Genomic DNA, 22187 nt, shown 5'->3' with positions numbered 1-22187 from the left:
GTTCTAACGTCAGCGTGCACCCCTGGCCAAAAGAACGTGTGAGTAATGCGGTGTAGGGTACGGGTAACGGCTAGGTGGCCTGCTAAGGGGATGTCGTGGCCTATTTTGAGGATTTCTTGACGGTATTTGTGGGGCACTACCAGCTGTCGCCTACGCTGTCCCCTTTTCTCTGTCCAGCGGTATAGTTTCCCTTTTTCCCATAAGAATGTTTCGTTATCTGCCCCGCCCCCTCCGGTCTCTGCTCGTTCCCGGTACTTTTGTAAGGTCGGGTCAGTCTTAGACTCTGCCTCGAAAGCATCTGGGGTGTCCCAGGGTATGGGGCCTAACCTGTCAGGCAAGGTCGGGGTAGGTCTTACCTGTGTCTCCCGCACTGGTGAAAGCTCTCGCTCCGTCCGGGCTTGGGCCCGTGTAGTCACTGGGTCCGCCTCGTTGTTGCATACTGGAGCATAGGCAGAAGTCATGGGGCCCAAATCGTTGCCCAGTAGTACTTCGGCAGGTAAATTATCCATTAGGCCCACGTTCACAGCCCCCTTTCCCGCTCCCCAATCAAGATGCACTTTAGCTGTTGGAATTTTGTACACATCCCCCCCCGCCACTCTAACGGCCACAGTCTGTCCGGATCGCTTGTGCTCTGGCACCAAATGACTCTGTACCAGCGTGATAGTAGCCCCTGTGTCTCGCAATCCCTCGGTAGATCGCCCCTCGAGCCATACCCTCTGCCGATGGTGCTGGCGGTTATCTGAGGCAGCATATACAGGGTCTGCCTCGTGAAGCGGCCCCACATATCCCTCCATAGGGGCCTCTTGGTTAACACAGAGGGCCCGGGCCGGACGATAGGACCCAGAGGGGTAATTGTAATTCCTGGGTGTCTGGTGCGTATTAAGGGGGCAGCTAGCCATGAAATGCCCTGGTTGCTTGCATCGGTGACAAGTCGGTCTGGGACGCTCAGAGCTGTTATTGGGTGGTCCTGAGTGTCGGACGGGCCCTGTGGGCACCGGGGCTCGGAATTCAGCACGAGGGGGTACACGGTAAACCTCTCTGGGTTCGACCCGTGCTGGAGCTCGGTAGTTCATGGGTTCGTGAAGACGGGAGTCATAATGTTCATCGGCCAATTTGGCTGCTTCTTCTAAGGTAGAAGGCCGCCTGTCTCGCAGCCATTCCTTCCCTTGCTGTTCCATGCCATTATAAAAATGTTCTAAGAGAAACAATTGTAAAATTTCCTCCCCAGTCACCGCTTTACTTCCGCTTAGCCAGTGATTTGCCGCTCTCCGCATTCGGTGCGCCCATTCCATATGGGTATCGTTAGGCTTCTTTTCCGTGCCCCGAAACTGTCGGCGATACGTGTCCGGAGTTACAGCGTACCGTCGCAACAGTGTCTCCTTAACTAGCTCATACTGTGTCACTTCCTCAGCACCCAGAGTACGAAAGGCTTCCAGGGCTCGCCCGGATAGTTTCCCAGACAATATCGTGGGCCACTCTCTGTTGGGAATCTGGTGCAGGGCACATTGCCTTTCGAAGTCCGCCAAATATTCATCAATCCCTGTCTCGCTCTCTAGGAAGGGTCGAAATGCCGCATAGGGTATCTTGGGCCTCCCAGCATTTTCGACAGGGATGATTACCTGCGGGGCTTCAGCATTGCGGTGTGCGTTTGCTAGGTTGAGTTCGTGGGCTCGAGTCTCTCGTATATCCTCGTCCGCCTCCGCCATCAACTGCTGTACCAATTCCATGGAGGGGTTTGGCCCGTATAATGAGAGCCTTTCCCGAACAATCCTGGTTTTTTCGTCACTAATCGTGGTCGGTGTTTCCGCCATTGTGAAGCTCTGATCCAGTTCGGTCAATTCTGCGATCAGCTCTCTCCTCGGCCGGTTGCTGGCGTACCCCCCTCTGCTTTCAAGTAAATCCTTTAGGGTTGTACGCTTCAATTTTTCGTAAGCGCTCTCCATCCGTTCTGTACCTCTCCTAGGAAATCCAGGAAAATCCCGCCGCTGCCGCCAAATGTTACGGTTACCCTTAGTCTCGCTGAGAGATGGACCGCTTAGTAGCCTGGATCCCTATTGCTAAAGAGGGGAGAAGCTGCTTTCCACAGTATTCTATATGAGTCTCGCAAATATAGAATAATCTCCCTTAGCTGCAGTACAGCTAGGATACCCTTCTGCCCACAAAAACGAGTCAACGCTGCGATTGAGGGTCAAAACAAGAACTCAGGACTGGGATGCCCAGCCTGCTTTTTATTAAGGTTACATGCACACAGGGCACTCCCAGGGGGAGAGGGGGGAAGCACAAAATCCCCCATCACACATTTAGATAGAGAGCACTGTCCTTTGACAGGCCACAATAGGATTACAGTACTTAAGATAACAAGTTTACAAGTTCATCTTATCAATTAGCAGTCTGGCTCCAGAGGTGATTAGACAATAGTTTCTAAAAGCTGAAAAAAAAGAGTTAACTCTTTATGAAATGAAACTTGTTACGGTTTTCTTGGAGCCCTTCTTAGGCGCTGGCTTGCTGGTTCAGGCATTGCTGCTGGGAAATAAGCTCTTCACAACAAAATAACTAATGCTTCTGTAACACTGACGTAGAGGTGCAGAACCGGACATGCTCCTGGTAGGACTAGGTGCAGCAGCGGAAACAGGAGCAGCCATAACTTGCGGGACACTTTGGTCCAAATGTGCAGTGCGAGTCAGCAGGGTTTGCAGAGCTAGTGCAAATTGATCCAAGCGGTGATCCTGTTCATCCATCCTGGAAATTACATAGTAGGTAAAGATGGATGATTAGCACCATCAGGATTCATGGCCCTTGCGTAATGTCAGGGTGCAAAAATAAATCATACCTTTATTAATAACAAAAAATAATAAAAAGTCCACAAATCAAATAACAAGCCAGGAGTCAAAACCAGAGCTGGCAGTCAGACGAGCCGAGTCAGGAGCCAAAGCGAGTAGTCAGACGAGCCGGAATCAGGAACAAGGAGAACAGCAGAGTCAGGAACAAGCCAGGGATCAGGAACCAGAAGGGACGTCAGACAGCCAGGTAATACACTGGAACTCACAAACAGGTCTGAGACAACGCAAGGGCAAAGCATACTGAACAGAGGCCCTTTAAATAATAAGTGATGACATCACAATTCTGAGACTGCCACCTGTCTGACACGTATGATGTAAACCAGTCTGGCCATAAAAGGGTGTGCAGGAAGTGAGCAGCATCACACACTATGCACCAGAGTCAGCAAGAGAGATTAGTAAAATGGCTGCCAGCAGCACATAGCAAACAAAACAGGGGAAAAACCCTGACACAGACATATGCACTTACCATAGGGTCACACACATAAACTTACCACAGGGTTACACACGGTCAGACATATACACTTACTACAGGGTTACACACGGTCAGACATATACACTTACTACAGGGTTTCACACGGTCAGACATATGCACTTACCACAGGGTTACACACAGTCAGATTTATGTACTTACCACAGGGTTACACACGGTCAACTGTATGTACTTACCACAGGGTTACACACGGTCAACTGTATGTACTTACCACAGGGTTAAACACGGTCAGACATATGCACTTACCATAGGGTGACGTGAGAACACTGGGTTCTCCCACTTTGAGTACATGGACTGCAGTAAATCTCTCTCTGAGTTCTCATTATCTGCAACAAGACAGATAAAGTAATTGATGAGACTCTCTCTCTCCATATGAAGTGAGTATCCCTTGCTGCTGGATAATAAAGTTTTGTCAAGCGAAGCTATTTAGGTTTCCTGCTGCCCCATACCCCTAATGATAAATCATATTTGTCTCATTTATGTTTCTCACAAACAAGTAACTAACTTCTTCCTACCAGTAATAAACAAACAGGGCACTGATTTAACCCCCATTCTGCCACTAACACCCTACCTGCAGTCCTCCAATGATTCCTGACATCTAGGGAGAGGGTGCCTTGTCCCAGTTAATATGCTGCACACTTCCTTAACCTGAGAAATGCACGTTACAGTGCTTATAATGCCTATCACGTGAGACCCCTGACTCCCCTCCTCCAGTCTTCAGGTGCTGTGTGAACGTAGCATGCGGCAGCTTATCAATGAAAACATGAAGGATTCCCGATCACTATATGTAGACATTAGGCTGGTGGCTTTTTGCTTATGGATAAAAGGCCTATACTACGTGCCACCCAGGGGCTCAAAATCTGTCACTCCAGGCATCGTCCTATTGTATCTATCTAGAAACTGGTCCATGGCTTTGTAGCCTTTAGAGTGGAGTAGAGAATATGTGCTATGGATCCCAGAAGTGAAGGTTACTGAACGGGGGAATAAGGACCTCAGTACAAAAACAAGATTTATACTAACCAACAATTTAGTGATGTCACACAAAGCTAAGGGATTATTGCACACCTGGATAAGGGGTAACCTCCTGAAGTCAGCTGTTCCTCTACTGACCTCACCCATATAGTAGTGGAAGATAATATAGAAGAAGAGGAAAGAGCTGAGCTACAGAAATAAGAAATAGAACCATTATTAGGGAAATATCTGATGGGTGATCATGGCCTGTTTACTGTAAGTCTGATCAGAGTTATAATGTGTTAGAACATTTATTGCGCTATTGCCTGCAAATAGGTTAATATCATAGTTAACAGTCTAGTCAAAATTACACTTTCATGATTCAGATAGGGCAATTTTAAACAACTTTCCATTTTACTTTAGTAATCAAATTGTCTTGGTTCTTTTGGTATTCTTTGTTGAAAGCTAAACCTAGATAGGCTCATATGCTAATTTATAAGCCTTTGAAGGTTGTCTCTTATCTCAGTACATTTTGACAGTTTTCACAGCTAGACAGTGCTAGTTCATGTGTGCCATATAGATAACATTGTGCTCAATTCTGTGGAGTTGCCTAGGAGTCAGCATGTATTGGCTAAATTGCAAGTCTGTCAAAAGAACTGAGATAAGGGGCAGCCTGCAGAGGCTTAGATACAAGGTAATCACACAGGTAAAAAGTATATTAATATAACTGAGACAAGGGGCAATCTGCAGAGGTTTAGATACAGGGAAATCACAGAGGTAAAAAGTATATTAATATAACTGAGATAAGGGGCAATCTGCAGAGGCTTAGATACAAGGTAATCACACAGGTAAAAAGTATATTAATATAACTGAGATAAGGGGCAATCTGCAGAGGCTTAGATACAAGGTAATCACACAGGTAAAAAATATATTAATATAACTGAGATAAGGAGCAGTCTGCAGAGGGTTAGATACAGGGAAATCACAGCGGTAAAAAGTATATTAATATAACAGTGTTGGTTATGTAAAACTGGGGAATGAGTCATAAAGGGATTATCTAGCTTTTTAAACAATAACAATTCTGCAGTAGACTGTCCCTTGAAAGTAGACTCCAGAGCACCAATGCATTGCTGTGACCTACTGTAGCCAATAATAAAAGGCATATGTGCAAAGCCACCAATCACCTGCTAGCTCCCATGAGTGAATTACTGCTCTGGGTCTGCATTTTACCTAATTGTTTTATCCCTTTTGCAGACAATAGTGTAATGATAACATTCTCTAACACCTTTAAGCCAGACATGTTTAAAACTTTTACTGGACAGTTAGTTACCTGTGGGGATCCAAGAACATCTGCCAGAATCACAAGGTGCCCTATTATCGATGCAAACCTAAGTAACAAGGCTGCGGTAATCAGCAAAATCTTCTTAGAGGGTTACACCAAATAAGGAGATATCAGGACAAGCACCCAAGATATAGAGTCATCAATACTGCAGCATGGTGAGGAACCCCAGCAACACCTACTCTAACATCACTACAAACCTTATTTATAGCAGAACAACACTGCCACTCAATACAGAGAAACCATGGTTCAATTCATAGCTCTTAAAGTTCTTGCAGCATTGTCCAATAGAAGTTTGTCAGCGGAACTGGCAGCAGCAGCCAAGCTGGCGGATATGTATGTGACCAACAGGCACCAGCTGAGAAGAAAGACTAACGCAAGGGAGTTACGTAACTACTACTATATCGCACCCATGTCTAGTCCTAAAGATACCATGCTTCCTGGTTACCATATATTATGCTTAGCATACACATTTTATAGTGGCATGAGAGGACCTATCCCAGCTCATGTGTTTCTAGACTCTGAAGTTGGCAGAGACTACAAAGAGAGTGGATTTATGGATGGACTCCTTGGTAATATACTTTAAAAATATGACATGAGTATGTGGAGTCTTTTACCAGAAGCCAGACTAAAGCAGCCCACTAAAGACAAAGGGCCCAATGTTGTAAGCATTTTAGCAACAGCACTAAGTTATAAAGGGACCCACAATGTGATCAAGATTGATGGTAAAGGTATGAAATCAGTGTATAGAAAGCATTCTGACCAAGAGGTGTTTTACTACACTTTACTGTGGGGGAAGGGTGATGGTTCTCTGCCCCTGGTAAAAATCGCCACCTGAAGCAATGGTGTAATATAAAATGATGCCTTTTAGACAGTATAGAATGACAAGACAATTTACATGTGCAAACAAACTCATGTTCATTCGGAGTGACTGACAGGCACTGGTCACGTGCAAGGTCCTGCAAGTGCTTGTGCAACATCACAGATGGGCAGCAGACATACAGGTGTCTTATTTGTTTGCCACAAAGCCCAAGTTGGGAACCTTGTGCTCCCACGGCTTTGTACATGTGGCTCTTTCTGTTCAAGGATTATGGCATTTCAATTATATTCTCTCAGAACTAACTTATTTTCTTTCCTCCAGCTACATTTTATTCACAACTGCACAGCAACACACTCCGTAATGCAATTTATTTCCTTGGCTACCCCTTCCATCACTTTCTGTTTTGATGATTCCTATGCCATATTAAAAATTCATAGTAAAAGATCTGCATAGCTGATTCAGAGTTGAAAACTACTATGCAAATATCAGATTTTTACATTGTTTTTGCAAACACAAAAGATACATTTTTCATTGTTTTTCTGGCTTCTTAAATCTAGTCAAAAGTATTTCATTAAAAAAAAAATATATTTCAGGGGGGGCGGAGCTAACCGTTAGAGTGAATAGCAGCAAGGAGACAGAGCTCTACAAAAAAAAAAGTATATAAAAACCTTTTATAGACGACGAAAAACAATTGTAAATAGGAGAAATTGGTGGCAGCTACACTTACTACCAGGCTGGATGATCCGGTAGCGATATTTGTGGGGGAAAAAAGTGCTACGAAAACTCCTGGTACTGCAAGGCAGATACAGCCTTAGGAAAGACAACGGCTGTGGCCTACACCGGAACTCGAAAGTGGGCCTAGACTCTGCAAAACCTCAGGATAACACCCAGCACTACCCGGAGCACAACAGGCTACAAGGGGTAAGCACAGCAAAACACCAGATTGCAGGGAATATAATGAATTCACAGAGGCAGGCCAGGATCTCCACTTAAGCAGAACATTCACTACTTGCAAATCTAGGCAGCCTAAAGGAGGCAGTAAGTTTAGTGTCACTTGAGGCCCAGCATTAATCCCCTTCTGTTAGGCAGATTTAGAGGAAGTAATATTGCATGAAAGCAGGGGGAAGCTAAACAAGCAGAAAGGAATCAGTCATATATAGCATTATCTGTGCTCACACACAGGAGAGATTTGGAGAGGCGGGAAAAGCGCCATCTTTAATACCAATAGACACAAAAGCCTTTGAAAGGATTGTAGAAACTGTACCTCATTGAAATTTGTCTGTTGGAAAAGAAATAAGTGATTGATACATAACCTACAGTTTCTAAGAGAATATGATCTGCTAGATTAGCAGCCCCCCAGGGTTGTCCTTTTGGAAAATAAATACTGTTCCCCCTGCCCCGCTACTGAAACAATAAGAGACAGAGGTGGGAAGTTAGGAGAAGAGACATTGGAAAAGGACCACTAGCTCTTAGTAGCTGTCCCGACTTCAAGTAAAGAAGCACAACAGACAATACTCCTCACTAAAAGCATAAGTGAGGTCAAAGTCACCATGGTACAATATAGTATGTTCTAAAAGGTGGCAGCATAGGATTAGCGGCAACAAGATGTAAAATCTGAACCTGATGTAACCTTCCAATATAACCCATCCTGACTACTTAATGCATTAACAAGAAAAATTTGAGGACTCCCCTAGGCAATGTGAGCAGATCTCCTCCTCCAATACTATCCCAACTATTGGGTCTATCAATATCTTCAATATGAAGAATAAATCACAATCAGTAAAGGACTGCCTTTTTCAAGAAGAGCTTAAAACAGTGTTAGCTGAGCTGAAACAAGATATACTAGAGATAGGAGGGTGCACCACTGAGATCGAGGAAAAGCTGGATGACATAGTGGAGGAGATCCCCAATAACCATACTGCCATCCAAGATCAATCTGCACAGATTAAGAGATTGGAGGATCAATTAATTAGAGGATCTTGAAAATAGATCCAGAAGAGTGAATCTGCGCATCAGAAACCTGCCAGAAAGTTACTCTAATCTACCAGACACGCTTAAGAAGATTTTCCAACTCCTATTGCCTGCCACAGACGCCTCCCTGTTTCTTATGGACAGAGCACATCTAAATCTAAATCTCTACAATCATCTCTGGCCAGAGATGTCATAGTGAAACTTCACTATTTTCATATCAAAGACCAGTTGATAAAAGCAGCAAGATCAGCATCGTCAATTACATTTGAGGGGCATCAACTGCAAATATATACCGACCTCTCACCAACCACACTTAAACGACAAAGAGAATTAAAACCCATTTTATCCATTCTTACCAACGCACAGATCAAGTATAGGTGGAACTTTCCTTTTAAGCTCGTGTTTACCCACCAGAACAATACCCACTCCTATTCCACCCTGGAAGAAGGCCAGCAGATCCTCCGAAGACTACGACTACTACCGGACCAGCAAAGCCCAACCCCCCAGCCAAAGCCACAACGAAAACCATTCCAACAAGATTGGACTCAAGTTGGGAAACAGAAGAAGACTAAGAAAGACTTGAGAGATCCCACAACCATGGACTGGGAAGCTCAAACGCTAGAAGCTGAAGCACAGGTTACCTGATCTGGGTATCAAAAGACTAGCTTAAGATACTCTTAATTGCCTCTCTGAGGCTAGATATAAATGTTATCACTACTGTTATAGTAATATCTATAGTTAGTTAGATATGTTTTGATGTTACATTGAATTCCTTCTAGGGAAAATTGACAGTTAGTTAAGAGTTACATGTTAAGGGCCATAATCTCACCTCAACAAATGCTATACCTTCTTTTTATGTTAAATGGTAAGGATCATAACTGCACCTTACTAACCTTATACCTTCTTTCTAGGCCATGGGTTGATTGCCTGTGGGAGACCTCTATCACAGTTTCTAATCCCCCCCCTCCCCTTACTAAACTCCTACCCTCACTATTCCTACCTTCTTTGGTTACTAAGTTAGTAGCAAATGGTATATTGCTGCTATCCGACTGCTCACATACCTGTTTACTATGGTTAAATTGTTTTTATATATGTTTATTATATGGAATATTGTCAAATTGTATCTCAATTACAATAGAAACATTGTGTTTTTGCTCTACAACCCATCTCACCCGATTACTCCAGGAAAAACAGAGAGAAAGGTATCTTTACACTCATTCCCTGAGCCTTATGCCCGGGTCCTATACTACAACACTAATTACTTTCCATTGCAGGCCCTAGCGAGAGTTCGATCTGAGCCTTTGATTTCCGCAGAAGGTATGAAACTATCTAGATTTATCAAAAATGTATTAGCAAAACAAACCTTACGAATAAATTATGTCACCAATTAAAATAATTTCTCCACTCTAACATTAAGAGGAAAAAGGCACTATCAGAGTACAAGTCACTAAACGCATAAATCATAATGTTACAGGAAACACACTTTACCAAGGCCAGTACCCACAAATATTGAGACAAATCATATCCACAACAATTTCATGTCATTAGCCCTAAAAAAACAGGGGTATCTCCATCCTTTTTCATGCATCCCTTAACTTTAAGGAAGAGGAAGTAATTACTGATACTGAGGGTAGGTACTTAATAGTCAGGACTTAATCACAATACTCCAATAATCCTAGGCAACGTGTACGCTCTGAATGAGAACCAATCCTCTTTCATGTCTTAAGTAAGTAAGCAACTAACATTATGGAAAAAATATAAATGATTATAGGGGGCGATTTCAACTTGACTCTTAACAATTAAGTTGAAAGGGCTAGAAATGCAGCACAAGCCTTGCAGACACCAGTTCACAATCAAAACATCCTAGGTGACTTCCTTCTTGACCACAATCTGATTGATAAATGGAGAACGACCAACAAACACACACGTGATTATACCTTTTATTCACCAGTACATAAATCCTATTCTAGGATTGATTACATCCTTATAAGCCAAATCCTAATCCCATTATTAACTACAGCAAACATTCATACTTGTACTTGGTCTGATCACGCATTAGTGGAAGCGACCTTAAACGGTTTCACTAACCATAATGGAACACGAAATTGGGTCCTCAACCCCAAGCTACTTGGGATTCAGTTGATTGTCCAAAACATTCATAAAAATATAACCCAGTTTCTAGAAACCAACACAGGTACCACTACTAACCCACTATTCACATGGGGAGCCTTAAAGGCCTCAATCAGAGGAAATCTTATAGATGAGTCATCCAAACTCAATAAAGCTCACAGACATAGACTAGAGACACTAAAGAGAGGGATTAAAAATTTGAGACATAGCAAAATTGACCACCCGCGTAGGAAGACAGCCCAACTATTAAAACAAAAAAGCAAAAGAGTTAGATAACCTACTGACGGAAGATGCTACCAGAGCAATTAAATTACTGGACACCCATTATTTTGTACATTCAAACAAGCCAGATAGAATGTTGGGAAATAAATTAAAAGAAATTACGAGGGCTACGGCGGTACCCCAACTTCAAGCTAAAAATGGGAGCACAACCAATAATCCTTTAGAAATAGCAAATCAGTTTGCGGATTTTTATTCTGAATAGTATAATTTGCCCAGTCACTCTGGTAAAACAGATAGGAAACATGCCTTAAACAAGTTTCTAGAGAATAGTAAGCTTCCCTCCATAATGACTGCAGACACCCAAGCTCTAAATGCACCAATTACCTTAGCTGAAGTATTATTAGCAATCAAAGAGTTAAAACCCAACAAGGCACCAGGACCGGATGGGTATACAGGTGCTTTAAAAAATGTTATAGCCCCATAATTAGTGACAATCTTCAACTCCATTATGCAAGACAGTACAATCCCTAACAAGATGCTGCTGGCGAGGATCTCAGTAATCCCTAAGCCAGAAAAGAACAAACAACACTGCAAGAACTACAGGCCCATATATTTAATAAACTAAGATATCAAATTATTTACAAAAATATTAGCTAATAGATTAAATGAGCCCCTGACTTCGCTGATACATTCGGACCAAGTAGGTTTCATTAGAGCAAGAGAAGCGCCAGATAATGTCCGAAAAGTCATTGACCTAATAAATTTTATATCACTGGAGAAAGTGCCTTCTCTGCTTCTATCATTGGATGCGGAGAAGGCATTCGATAGAGTGGATTGGGGATATATGCATGCCATACTAGAGAAAGTGGGAGTGAAGGGAGAGTTTCTTAATGCTATTACAGCCCTATATTCTACGCCAGCAGCATACATTAGATTAGCGGGCTATCAATCCAGGAATGTAGAAGTCAGAAATGGAACAAGACAGGGATGCCCTTTATCCCCCCTGTTATTTGCCCTTTGTATTGAGCCTGAGCTGTTATGTCTGGGCATTCCCTGATCTTAACAGGAATCTCGATAGCGGAGAATCACTACAAGATGGCATTGTTTGCGGGACGATGTCATTCTGACCCTGACAAAGCCCTTATTGTCATTGCCCCCCCTATATTCTACAAACTAAAATTAACGATGACAAATGTGAGGCATTGAGTATTAATATACCAGCACACACTAAGAAAATTTTGGAACTTAATTTTTCTTTCAAGAGGGCCAAAAAGACAATGAAATATTTAGGGATCAATCTCACCACTGATGTCCATTCCCTCTACCAACACAATTATAAGCCCCTCTTCTTGAGCATATGACACCTTATGTCCAAATGGTCTAAATTTAAACTATCCCTTTTGGGGTGAGTAGTGGTGTCCAAAATGACAATCCTGCCCAAGTTGCTCTATCTATTTCGATATTTGCCTATTTTGATACCACTTGTTGAACTTAATAAGTTACAGAAAGATATCCTTGCCTTTATCTGGAATAATAAAAGAGCTAGGATTAATAAGCAGATAATGACCAAACATAGGACTGGAAGGGGATTAGGCATACCACATCTTACCTCATATTATAATGCTGCAAGAATGGCGCAGACTTATTTATTGCACCATTTAACCAGTGATATACAGTGGATACACCTAGAAGCAGACATCGTGGGAATTAAAGATATAGCAAAATTACTATGGGCCCATAAAATAAATAGGCCTCATCTAGGAAGGGCCTATATCACTATTTCACATACGTTATTTATGTAGGACAAGACAACATTAAAATACCCTTTACTAAACGTTAGATCAACAGTAGCACCACTAGTAGATCTCAATACATCTATTGCCAAAACGGTGCAAAGCAAATGGGAAAATAGAGGCTTATACAGAATAGCGGACTCCCTTATTAATGGAAAGATCAAGACAATTCAGTATAATGAACTAGACCCAACGGACAGGCATACTTTGTTCCACTATTTACAATTAAGATCTAAAGTGATGGAGGTTATAGGCAATTATCCACCATGTAACCCTACCCTATTTGAAATTCTATGTTTGACAAAAACGAGAAGGAAAGGGTCAATTGCCAGATTATACCCCATTTTTAATATTACTGATACTGAGGCTAAAACATCTCTGATGAAAAGGTGGGAGACCTGATTTAGGTAAAGAATGGTCCATCCAGCAGTGGAATACAACACTGAGACAGGGCACTGCCTTCTCCCTTAGCTCTGCACTACAAGAGCATTTTATAAAATCATCATTCAGATGGTATCTCTACCCTACCAAGTTGTGCAGGATGGGGGGGGAGGAGGCACTAATGGCTGCTTTAGAGGATGTGGAAAGGAAGGCAACTATATCCATATGTGGTGGAATTGTTCCAAAATTCAGCCACTATGGCAGAATACAGCCGCCCTACTAAGTAAAGTTTTTGTCAGAGAAGTAGAACTTCTCCCTGAACATGGTCTATTGCATTTCCCAGTGGAGAGGTTTACGCTGAAACAAAATAAACTAATTGCATTAATGTGTACAGCAGTAAGGTTAGTTATAGTTAGGTTTTGGAAAACAGAACCACCAAGTTTCTATTTAATAGAACAAAAAATAGAATATTTCTATAAAATGTCTAGCTCAGCAGCAGACTTACTATCCACTAGGGATCAATTTATTGCTCTTTGGGAGCCCTGGATCATGTATACAGAAGCGAGACATAGAACACGCCATAACTTCAAATGATTAATGGACTATTCTATGATAAAAGTGGAAAAGATTCACAAGGTTCAGGAATACCTGTTATACTCCTCATTTCTAAATAGATGGTTTGAATATAATGAACACTATTGTATGAGATATTGAAATAATTGTATTATATTGTTATCTACATCTGCATTTTTGTTTTGAAATGTTATATTATTTGACATATGCTAATAAAGGCGTTTTCAACAACAACAACAAAAAAACATATTTCAGAATGCTTGGTCTACTAAAGTGCTACATAATTATGGTTTGAAGAAGTTTGACCAGAAGACAATTATGGAGCCTTTTTTCTATAAAAAGTCAAGTTAACAAGCTCAGAATTCAGCGTATTTTCAAATGCTTTTTCCTACCTCTGTTTTGCCTCGCAAGGTCTCTTTCTCTAAAAGGCCTGGGAAGGAATGGCACAATGTGGTCACCCCTAAAGGGATAATACTGGTACTGAAACCCTAAAGCAAAAAGTAAGGAGATTACTACAGGACATGTATAAAAGTTGTATTATAGAAATATAACCTAAAATGCCTATACCTTTAGGATGGGGATTAGTAATATATATTTTGGCACACTGTCAGACAGTAACATTAAAGTTACATCTAGGTCTGTTTGGATTTTTACATTTTATTAGCGTTTAAAGGCATGAGTGAAAGGCTGTTGTTAACATTTAAAGGACGGTTAGCAGAACTGTTCTTTCGGTGGTACATACCATTACCGCAGACAACATTCACTGCAGTCGTTGAGAGATCATTAATGCAGCGGGTGGTCCCCTCCTCCAGTGGAGCACTGTAGCTGCTAAGGCCTGTGGCCTTGTTAATAAAAACGTTCCTCCCAAGTGACTCTTCATAACACTGACACCAGTTTTGAGATGCAAAACCACTTGCTTGAAGAGTACTATTGGGATCTAGATAATTTTCTGAACCTCTGACAAAAGTATCAAGTGCATCAGAAGTAATTTTACTGTCTTGTGTCTCCCAGTCATGTACAGTTGTTAATGTATGCTGAACACAATCTGTCTGTTCCTCTGATTTTCCATGGGGACTAGAGGCATTAACACTCTTCACAACAGCAGAGATTTGTTCTGTACTTGGTATGGCAATCCCTAACGAAATCTCACTGGTTGCTCTTAAGTTTCTTAATGCTTCAGTATTTATATCTTCTAGATATGAAGACTCTAGTGTATTCCTCATCTGACACAGCTTTGAGGCCAATGAGTTACCATTGCTCTGATTACTTGATGGATTTAGCATCTGATTAGCATGTTCTGACTGAGTAGAATGACTTTGCTGACTAAGGTTAAAATGTATCTGCTTAACATTTGTTAATATAGTATCTGCTAGTTCCTGAGGTTCTCTTGCAGGATGAGCATTTGTTTCTGTCTTTTCACTGGGAGGATGAACTTTCAAGTTGCCATTGTGAAACTTATCCAAAGAGCTTGAATGTGCTGCTAAAGATTGTGTTTTTCCATACTGTCTCTTAAATCTTTCCAAGGATCCCAGCTGACCAAATAAATGCAAAGTTCTGGATGCCCTGCTTTTAGAAGTCTGCTTTGTATCTCTGTGTTTGATGCCAGGTGTGTATGTATGTGTCAATACATCCATGTTTCTTGTATTTAATGTGGGAAATTTAGCATCTACTGACTTTGTATTGTTTGGAAAAAGTTTACTTAAGTTTCCTGATTGGTTACTCTTCCCAGAAATGTTGTTTTCTAGTATTTCAAGTGAACTTACAGGACCAGGTCTGCAAAACATTTTAAACTGTTTATTTGTTCCCTCAGGTGATGGTAGCTTGGAAACAGTCTGGCTTACTTCAAATTTAGTAGATTCGTTAGAAATGTCTTTTGAACAAAAATAATTCTTATTCGTGTCATGTGTTACTTGTGAGATGACCTCATTCACAACTGGACATGGTATATTAGATAGAGTTTTGTCTCTTACTGTATCTACAGGAAGGCTCGTCTCCCATGTCATAAACCGAGGACTAAGCAATGTAGAACATTCTCTCTTCAGATGGTCAGAACTATTTCCACTTTGTACAGCTTCAAGTTCAGCTGAATCATGCATTACAACACTGCAGTGACCTTCAAAGGAACCTGGACATATCATATCTTCCGAGTTATCTTTATTAACACATGTAGAGGATCCTGTATCTTCTGTATTTGTCTTAGGGATGCTGCTATTGTGTGGAGAGACTTCTAACATGTCTGACTGCGTTGTTTTGCATTCAACAAGTGCATCACTTACCCTACAGGGAGTATTTTGAAATTTGTTTGTATCATTAGGATCATTCACAGTAGTATTTGGCATTTGTATCTCATTAGTATTACTTCTGATTACATATTTTGACTTAAGATTTGACATTGCATAGTTCTCCGTTACACTGTCACAAGCCTTTTGAAAGATCTCTTGCTGGTTCTTCTCCACATTTTGAAATTCATGACATGACAGAGTTAAATTGGTTTTCTCATTAAAGTCAGTAATATCTTCCTTAGATGGCTCTAAAAACATGTTAGTTCTCTGTAAAAATGTCTTTACACCTTCTTCTACACACAGCAATACAGAGTTCCAGTCTCTAAACTCTATCAAGGTTTTTGCAGGCTCAAAGCAAATGTCATACTCATATAAATTACACAGGAGGTTAATTACAAAGACTCCATAAAGCTCGGGACCACGATTCTTCCCTGGACTAGAACTTAATTTACCGCCAACATGAGGTTTAGACCTACAAATTACACTTTCTTTCCTTAACAGAAAATTAATAAGTTTATGTAATTTTGTTTTTAAAACCAATCTTTTGTTAATATATAAAAACTGTATGGACTTATTATAGTGACTTTCACTACTGATGTATCCTTGTATAGAAAAGCCATTGAAAGAATGCTGAATTTCCAGAAGCTTCTGAGATTTGGCAAGTCCATAAATCTGACAAAAACGAGAGCACACGTCCTTGGTTTTAGGCAGCTGAAGTATCACAGAAAATGAAGCATCGTTCTTAAGAGAGAAAGAAATGGATGGATGGATGAGGGATACTGCTTCTACCCTTTGTCGGATACGTTCAATCTCTATTACGTGATCCATGCATTTCCTCCGTACTGGTAGGCTATAAAACAGGTTGAACACAGTAACAGTTGTCCCATAACATGGCCTGTTCAATTCAGCTTCATGCACATGCTGCGACTTTCCATTTTGAAACAATTTTGTGAATGTCCTTGCTGCATTCTTCTTCTTTGAAGAAATTTCTACTACGCTGCACATTTCAGCTATGCTTGCAATAGCCTCGCCTCTAAATCCATAAAATTTCAGATCTTCTAAATCCTTGAGGGAATGGCATTTGCTTGTAAAGTATCTCATTCCCACAAGTTTCATGTCCTCCTCACATAAACCATATCCATTATCCACCACCTGGATCCTGAGCGTTTCCAAATCCACTCGCACGGCAATACATGTTGCCTCAGCATCTGTGCTGTTTAGTAGAAGTTCCTCCACGCACTGCCCTACTGAACTAATGGTAAACCCAGAGCGCAAAGAGCATCGTACTTCTTCTGTCAAGATTCGGATCATTTATGGAAAATATTAGATAAGCTAAAGATGAATACTTTTTTCTTCTTCTCCTGATATCAAGAAAGTACAAATAAATAAATCTGTTTTAGCCAGCTTTGACCCATCTTCATAATGGTAACCTAAGTGGTCATAAGAAATCAATCACAGTAATTTAATACATATGCACATTGTCACCAGTGTAATTATACAGATAAAAAACAGTAACTTGAAGAACACAGGATGTGTTCAGAATTCAGCAGTTATTCTTGTTCTAAACCAGCACTATAAACACTTATTTACAGTATGATAGTAGCATTAAATCATAGCTAACAATTCCCAAGAGACATAGGCAGCCCACAAAGGTAGGGTACACAATCACTCACAGTAACCTCTGACAATTAAAGCCACGCACATTTACCTAAGTTGTACTCATATAATTAGTCACTCACAGTTACCTCAGATGCACAGACACAAGAACACATTTACCCAAGACACACACAGTCACAGCCCGAGGATGATACACATACACACACAACTAGTTACATAAGACACAGTCACAGCCACTTAGTTACCTCAAAAACACAGACACACACATTTGCCTAAGATACACAACCACACAGTCAGAGCTGCAGTGCTCAATTATGTCACATACACAATCCACTCTCAGTTACCTCAAACACATATATATGTACCTAAGAAACACACATACATTTACTTAAAGGGATACTTAACCCAAAAATGTGGGTTCAGTATCCCTTTAAGAAACACACATACATGTACCTCAGAAACACAAATACAATTACCTTAGCAACTCACATTTTTACCTTAGAAACACCCAAACATTTACTTAAAGGGACAGTCAACACTCGAGGTAACATTATGCGATATTGAAAAATAAAAAACAAAGATCCGTCTGCACCATACTCCTTCTGCCTTGCCTACTTGCTTCTTGTAGTAATCACCGTCGATAACTTCTCTAATAAGAGGTAAATATGGCAGCCGAACTCCCCCCACCTTTACGTAGCTACCTTCTTCAAATGATCAGCCAATCAGAATCCAATCCTCAGTCAGAAATTGCAAGCGCGTGCAATTTCTGAACGAGGATTGGATTCTGATTGACTGATCTTTGAAGAAGGTAGCTACATAACGGTGGGGGGAGTTCGGCTGCCATATTTACCTCGTTTTAGAGAAGTTATCGACGGTGATTACTACAAGAAGCAAGTAGGCAAGGCAGAAGGGGTATGGTGCAGGCGGATCTTCGTTTTTTATTTTTCAATATCGCATAATGTTACCTCGAGTGTTAACTGTCCCTTTAAAGGGATACATAACCCCAATACTCGTATCATTTTTTCTTAGTTCTGTTTGAATGTAAGCTTACAAGCTGGCCGATTTTTGGTTCAGACCCTGGATAGCGCTTGCTGATTTGTGGCCACATTTAGCCACCAATTAGCAAGCGCTACCCAGGTGCTGAACAAAAGATGGGCTGGCTCGTAAGTTTACATTCCTGCTTTTTCAAATAAAGATACCAAAAGAAGAAAGAAAATTTGATAATAGGAGAAAATTAGAAAGTTGCTGCTCTATCTGAATCATCAAATTTGGGTTCAGTAATACATGTACCTCAGAAACACACATACATTTACTAACACACATACATTTACCATAGAAACACATACATTTACCTTAGAAACATACATACATTTACTAACACACATTTACCTTAGAAACATACATACATTTACTAACACTCATACATGTACCTCAGAAACATACATACATTTACCTTAGCAACTCACATATTTACCTTAGAAAAACACATACATGTACCCCAGAAACACACATTCATTTACTAACACACATACATGTACCTCAGAAACATACATACATTTACTAACACACATACATTTACTAACACACACACACATGTACCTCAGAAACACACATACATTTACTAACACACATACATGTACCTCAGAAACACACATACATTTACTAACACACATACATGTACCTCAGAAACACACATACATTTACTAACACACATACATGTACCTCAGAAACACACATACATTTACTAACACACATACATTTACTAACACACATACATGTACCTCAGAAACACACATACATTTACTAACACACATACATGTACCTCAGAAACACACATACATGTACCTCAGAAACACACATACATTTACTAACACACATACATGTACCTCAGAAACACGCATACATTTACTAACACACATACATGTACCTCAGAAACACACATACATTTACTAACACACATACATGTACCTCAGAAACACACATACTGTACCTCAGAAACACACATACATTTACTAACACACATACATGTACCTCAGAAACATACACATGTACCTCAGAAACACGCATACATTTACTAACACACATACATGTACCTCAGAAACACACATACATGTACCTCAGAAACATACACACATTTACTAACACACATACATGTACCTCAGAAACATGCATACATGTGCCTCAGAAACACACATACATTTACTAACACACATACATGTACCTCAGAAACACACATACTGTACCTCAGAAACACACATACATTTACTAACACACATACATGTACCTCAGAAACATACACACATTTACTAACACACATACATGTACCTCAGAAACACACATACATTTACTAACACACATACATGTACCTCAGAAACACACATACATTTACTAACACACATACATGTACCTAAGAAACACACATACTGTACCTCAGAAACACACATACATGTACCTCAGAAACACACATACATTTACTAACACACATACATGTACCTCAGAAACACACATACATTTACTAACACACATACATGTACCTCAGAAACACACATACATTTACTAACACACATACATGTACCTCAGAAACACACATACATTTACTAACACACATACATGTACCTCAGAAACATACACACATTTACTAACACACATACATATACCTCAAAAACACACATACATTTACTAACACACATACATGTACCTCAGAAACATACATACATTTACTAACACACATACATGTACCTCAAAAACACACATACATTTACTAACACACATACATGTACCTCAGAAACACACATACATTTACTAACACACATACATGTACCTCAGAAACACACATACATTTACTAACACATATACATGTACCTCAGAAACACACATACATGTACCTCAGAAACACACATACATTTACTAACACACATACATGTACCTCAGAAACACACAGATACATTTACTAACACACATACATGTACCTCAGAAACACACAGATACATTTACTAACACACATACATGTACCTCAGAAACACACATATACATTTACTAACACACATACATGTACCTCAGAAACATACACACATTTACTAACACACATACATGTACCTCAGAAACATACATACATTTACTAACACACATACATGTACCTCAGAAACACACATACATTTACTAACACACATACATTTACTAACACATATACATGTACCTCAGAAACACACATACATTTACTAACACACATACATGTACCTCAGAAACACACATACATTTACTAACACACATACATGTACCTCAGAAACACACATACATTTACTAACACACATACATTTACTAACACATATACATGTACCTCAGAAACACACAAACATTTACTAACACACATACATTTACTAACACATATACATGTACCTCAGAAACATACACACATTTACTAACACACATACATGTACCTCAGAAACATACATACATATACTAACACACATTTACATTAGAAATAGACATTTACCTCACACGAACACACATTTACATTAGAAATAGCCATTTACCTCACACACGCACTTTCCCAATTCCCACAATAAAATATAATAAAACTATGAGGCGCGTAATCGCCTACATGAGTAGAAATCATGCGCGAGTCCAGCAATCACGTCCTGCAATAAAGAGCTGAGGCGGGTGGAGCAGAGATAAAGGTCCGGGCTAGTGACTGACCCACGGTGACTGTTACTTTATTTATTTAAGGAATTTAATTTTATAGTCGTAGCCAGCAGAGAAGCCCTCCACATGTCGCAAAATTTGTTTAGGGAAACATTTGACTTATGGGCGGAGCTCGGGATGTACATCGCCATATTTGTTTAGGGAAGCTCATAGTGTTTATGGGGTGTGCTTCTCCATATTTGTTTAGGGAAGCTCATAGTGTTCTATGGGGTGTGCTTCTCCATATTTGTTTAGGGAAGCTCATAGTGTTCTATAGGGTGTGCTTCTCCATATTTGTTTAGGGAAGCTCATAGTGTTCTATGGGGTGTGCTTCTCCATATTCGTTTAGGGAAACATGACTTGTGGGCGGAGTTCGGGGTATCCATCCATATTTGTTAAGGGAAACATGACATGTGGGTAAAGTTGGGGATGTAAATCGCCATATTTGTTTACGGAAGCTCATAGTGTAGCATGGATGTGCTTCTCCATATTTGTTTAGGGAAACACGACTTCTGGGCGGGGTTCGGGTTGTTCATCGCCATATTTGTTTAGGGAAACATGACATGTCTGTGTGCAGAGTTCGGGGTGTAATAATCGTCATATTTGTTTAGGGAAGCTCATAGTGTTCTTTGGGGTGTGCTTCTTAATCTTTGTATAGGGAAACACGACTTGAGAGTGTGCTTCTGTATATTTGTTAATGAAGCTTATGGTGTATATCAGGGTGTGCTTCTGTATATTTGTTAATGAAGCTTATGGTGTATATCAGGTTGTGCTTCTGTATATTTGTTTAGTGAAGCTTATGGTGTATATCAGGTTGTGCTTCTGTATATTTGTTTAGTGAAGCTTATGGTGTATATCAGGTTGCGCTTCTGTATATTTGTTTAGTGAAGCTTATGGTGTATATCAGGGTGTGCTTCTGTATATTTGTTTAGTGAAGCTTATGGTGTATATCAGGGTGTGCGTCTGTATATTTGTTTAGTGAAGCTTATGGTGTATATCAGGGTGTGCTTCTATATATTTGTTTAGTGAAGCTTATGGTGTATATCAGGGTGTGCTTCTGTATATTTGTTTAGTGAAGCTTATGGTGTATATCAGGA

At 40.4% G+C, this 22187-nt stretch overlaps 2 protein-coding genes across 2 annotated transcripts in view; both read right to left on the bottom strand.

Annotated features, from left to right (window-relative positions):
• The window catches only part of LOC128644407 (DNA mismatch repair protein Mlh3-like), a 163113-nt gene extending 146010 nt beyond the window's left edge, over positions 1 to 17103 (bottom strand). Inside the window, exons 1-3 of the mRNA XM_053697034.1 lie at positions 14253 to 17103; positions 13903 to 13998; positions 3577 to 3656 (exon numbers count right to left, since the gene is read on the bottom strand). Coding sequence (XP_053553009.1) covers positions 3577 to 3656; positions 13903 to 13998; positions 14253 to 17103 — 3027 coding nt within the window. The remainder of the gene's footprint in view (positions 1 to 3576; positions 3657 to 13902; positions 13999 to 14252) is intronic.
• Positions 17104 to 17124: 21 nt separating this feature from the next.
• MLH3 (mutL homolog 3) overlaps positions 17125 to 22187 on the bottom strand; it is a 139426-nt gene continuing 134363 nt past the window's right edge. Inside the window, exon 10 of the mRNA XM_053697026.1 lies at positions 17125 to 17222. Coding sequence (XP_053553001.1) covers positions 17125 to 17222 — 98 coding nt within the window. The remainder of the gene's footprint in view (positions 17223 to 22187) is intronic.

Source organism: Bombina bombina, chromosome 1 (genome assembly GCF_027579735.1).
Source record: "Bombina bombina isolate aBomBom1 chromosome 1, aBomBom1.pri, whole genome shotgun sequence".
Classification (NCBI taxonomy): domain Eukaryota; kingdom Metazoa; phylum Chordata; class Amphibia; order Anura; family Bombinatoridae; genus Bombina; species Bombina bombina.
Note: the sequence above shows the minus strand (reverse complement) of the source record. Positions and strands in the feature narration are given on the sequence as shown.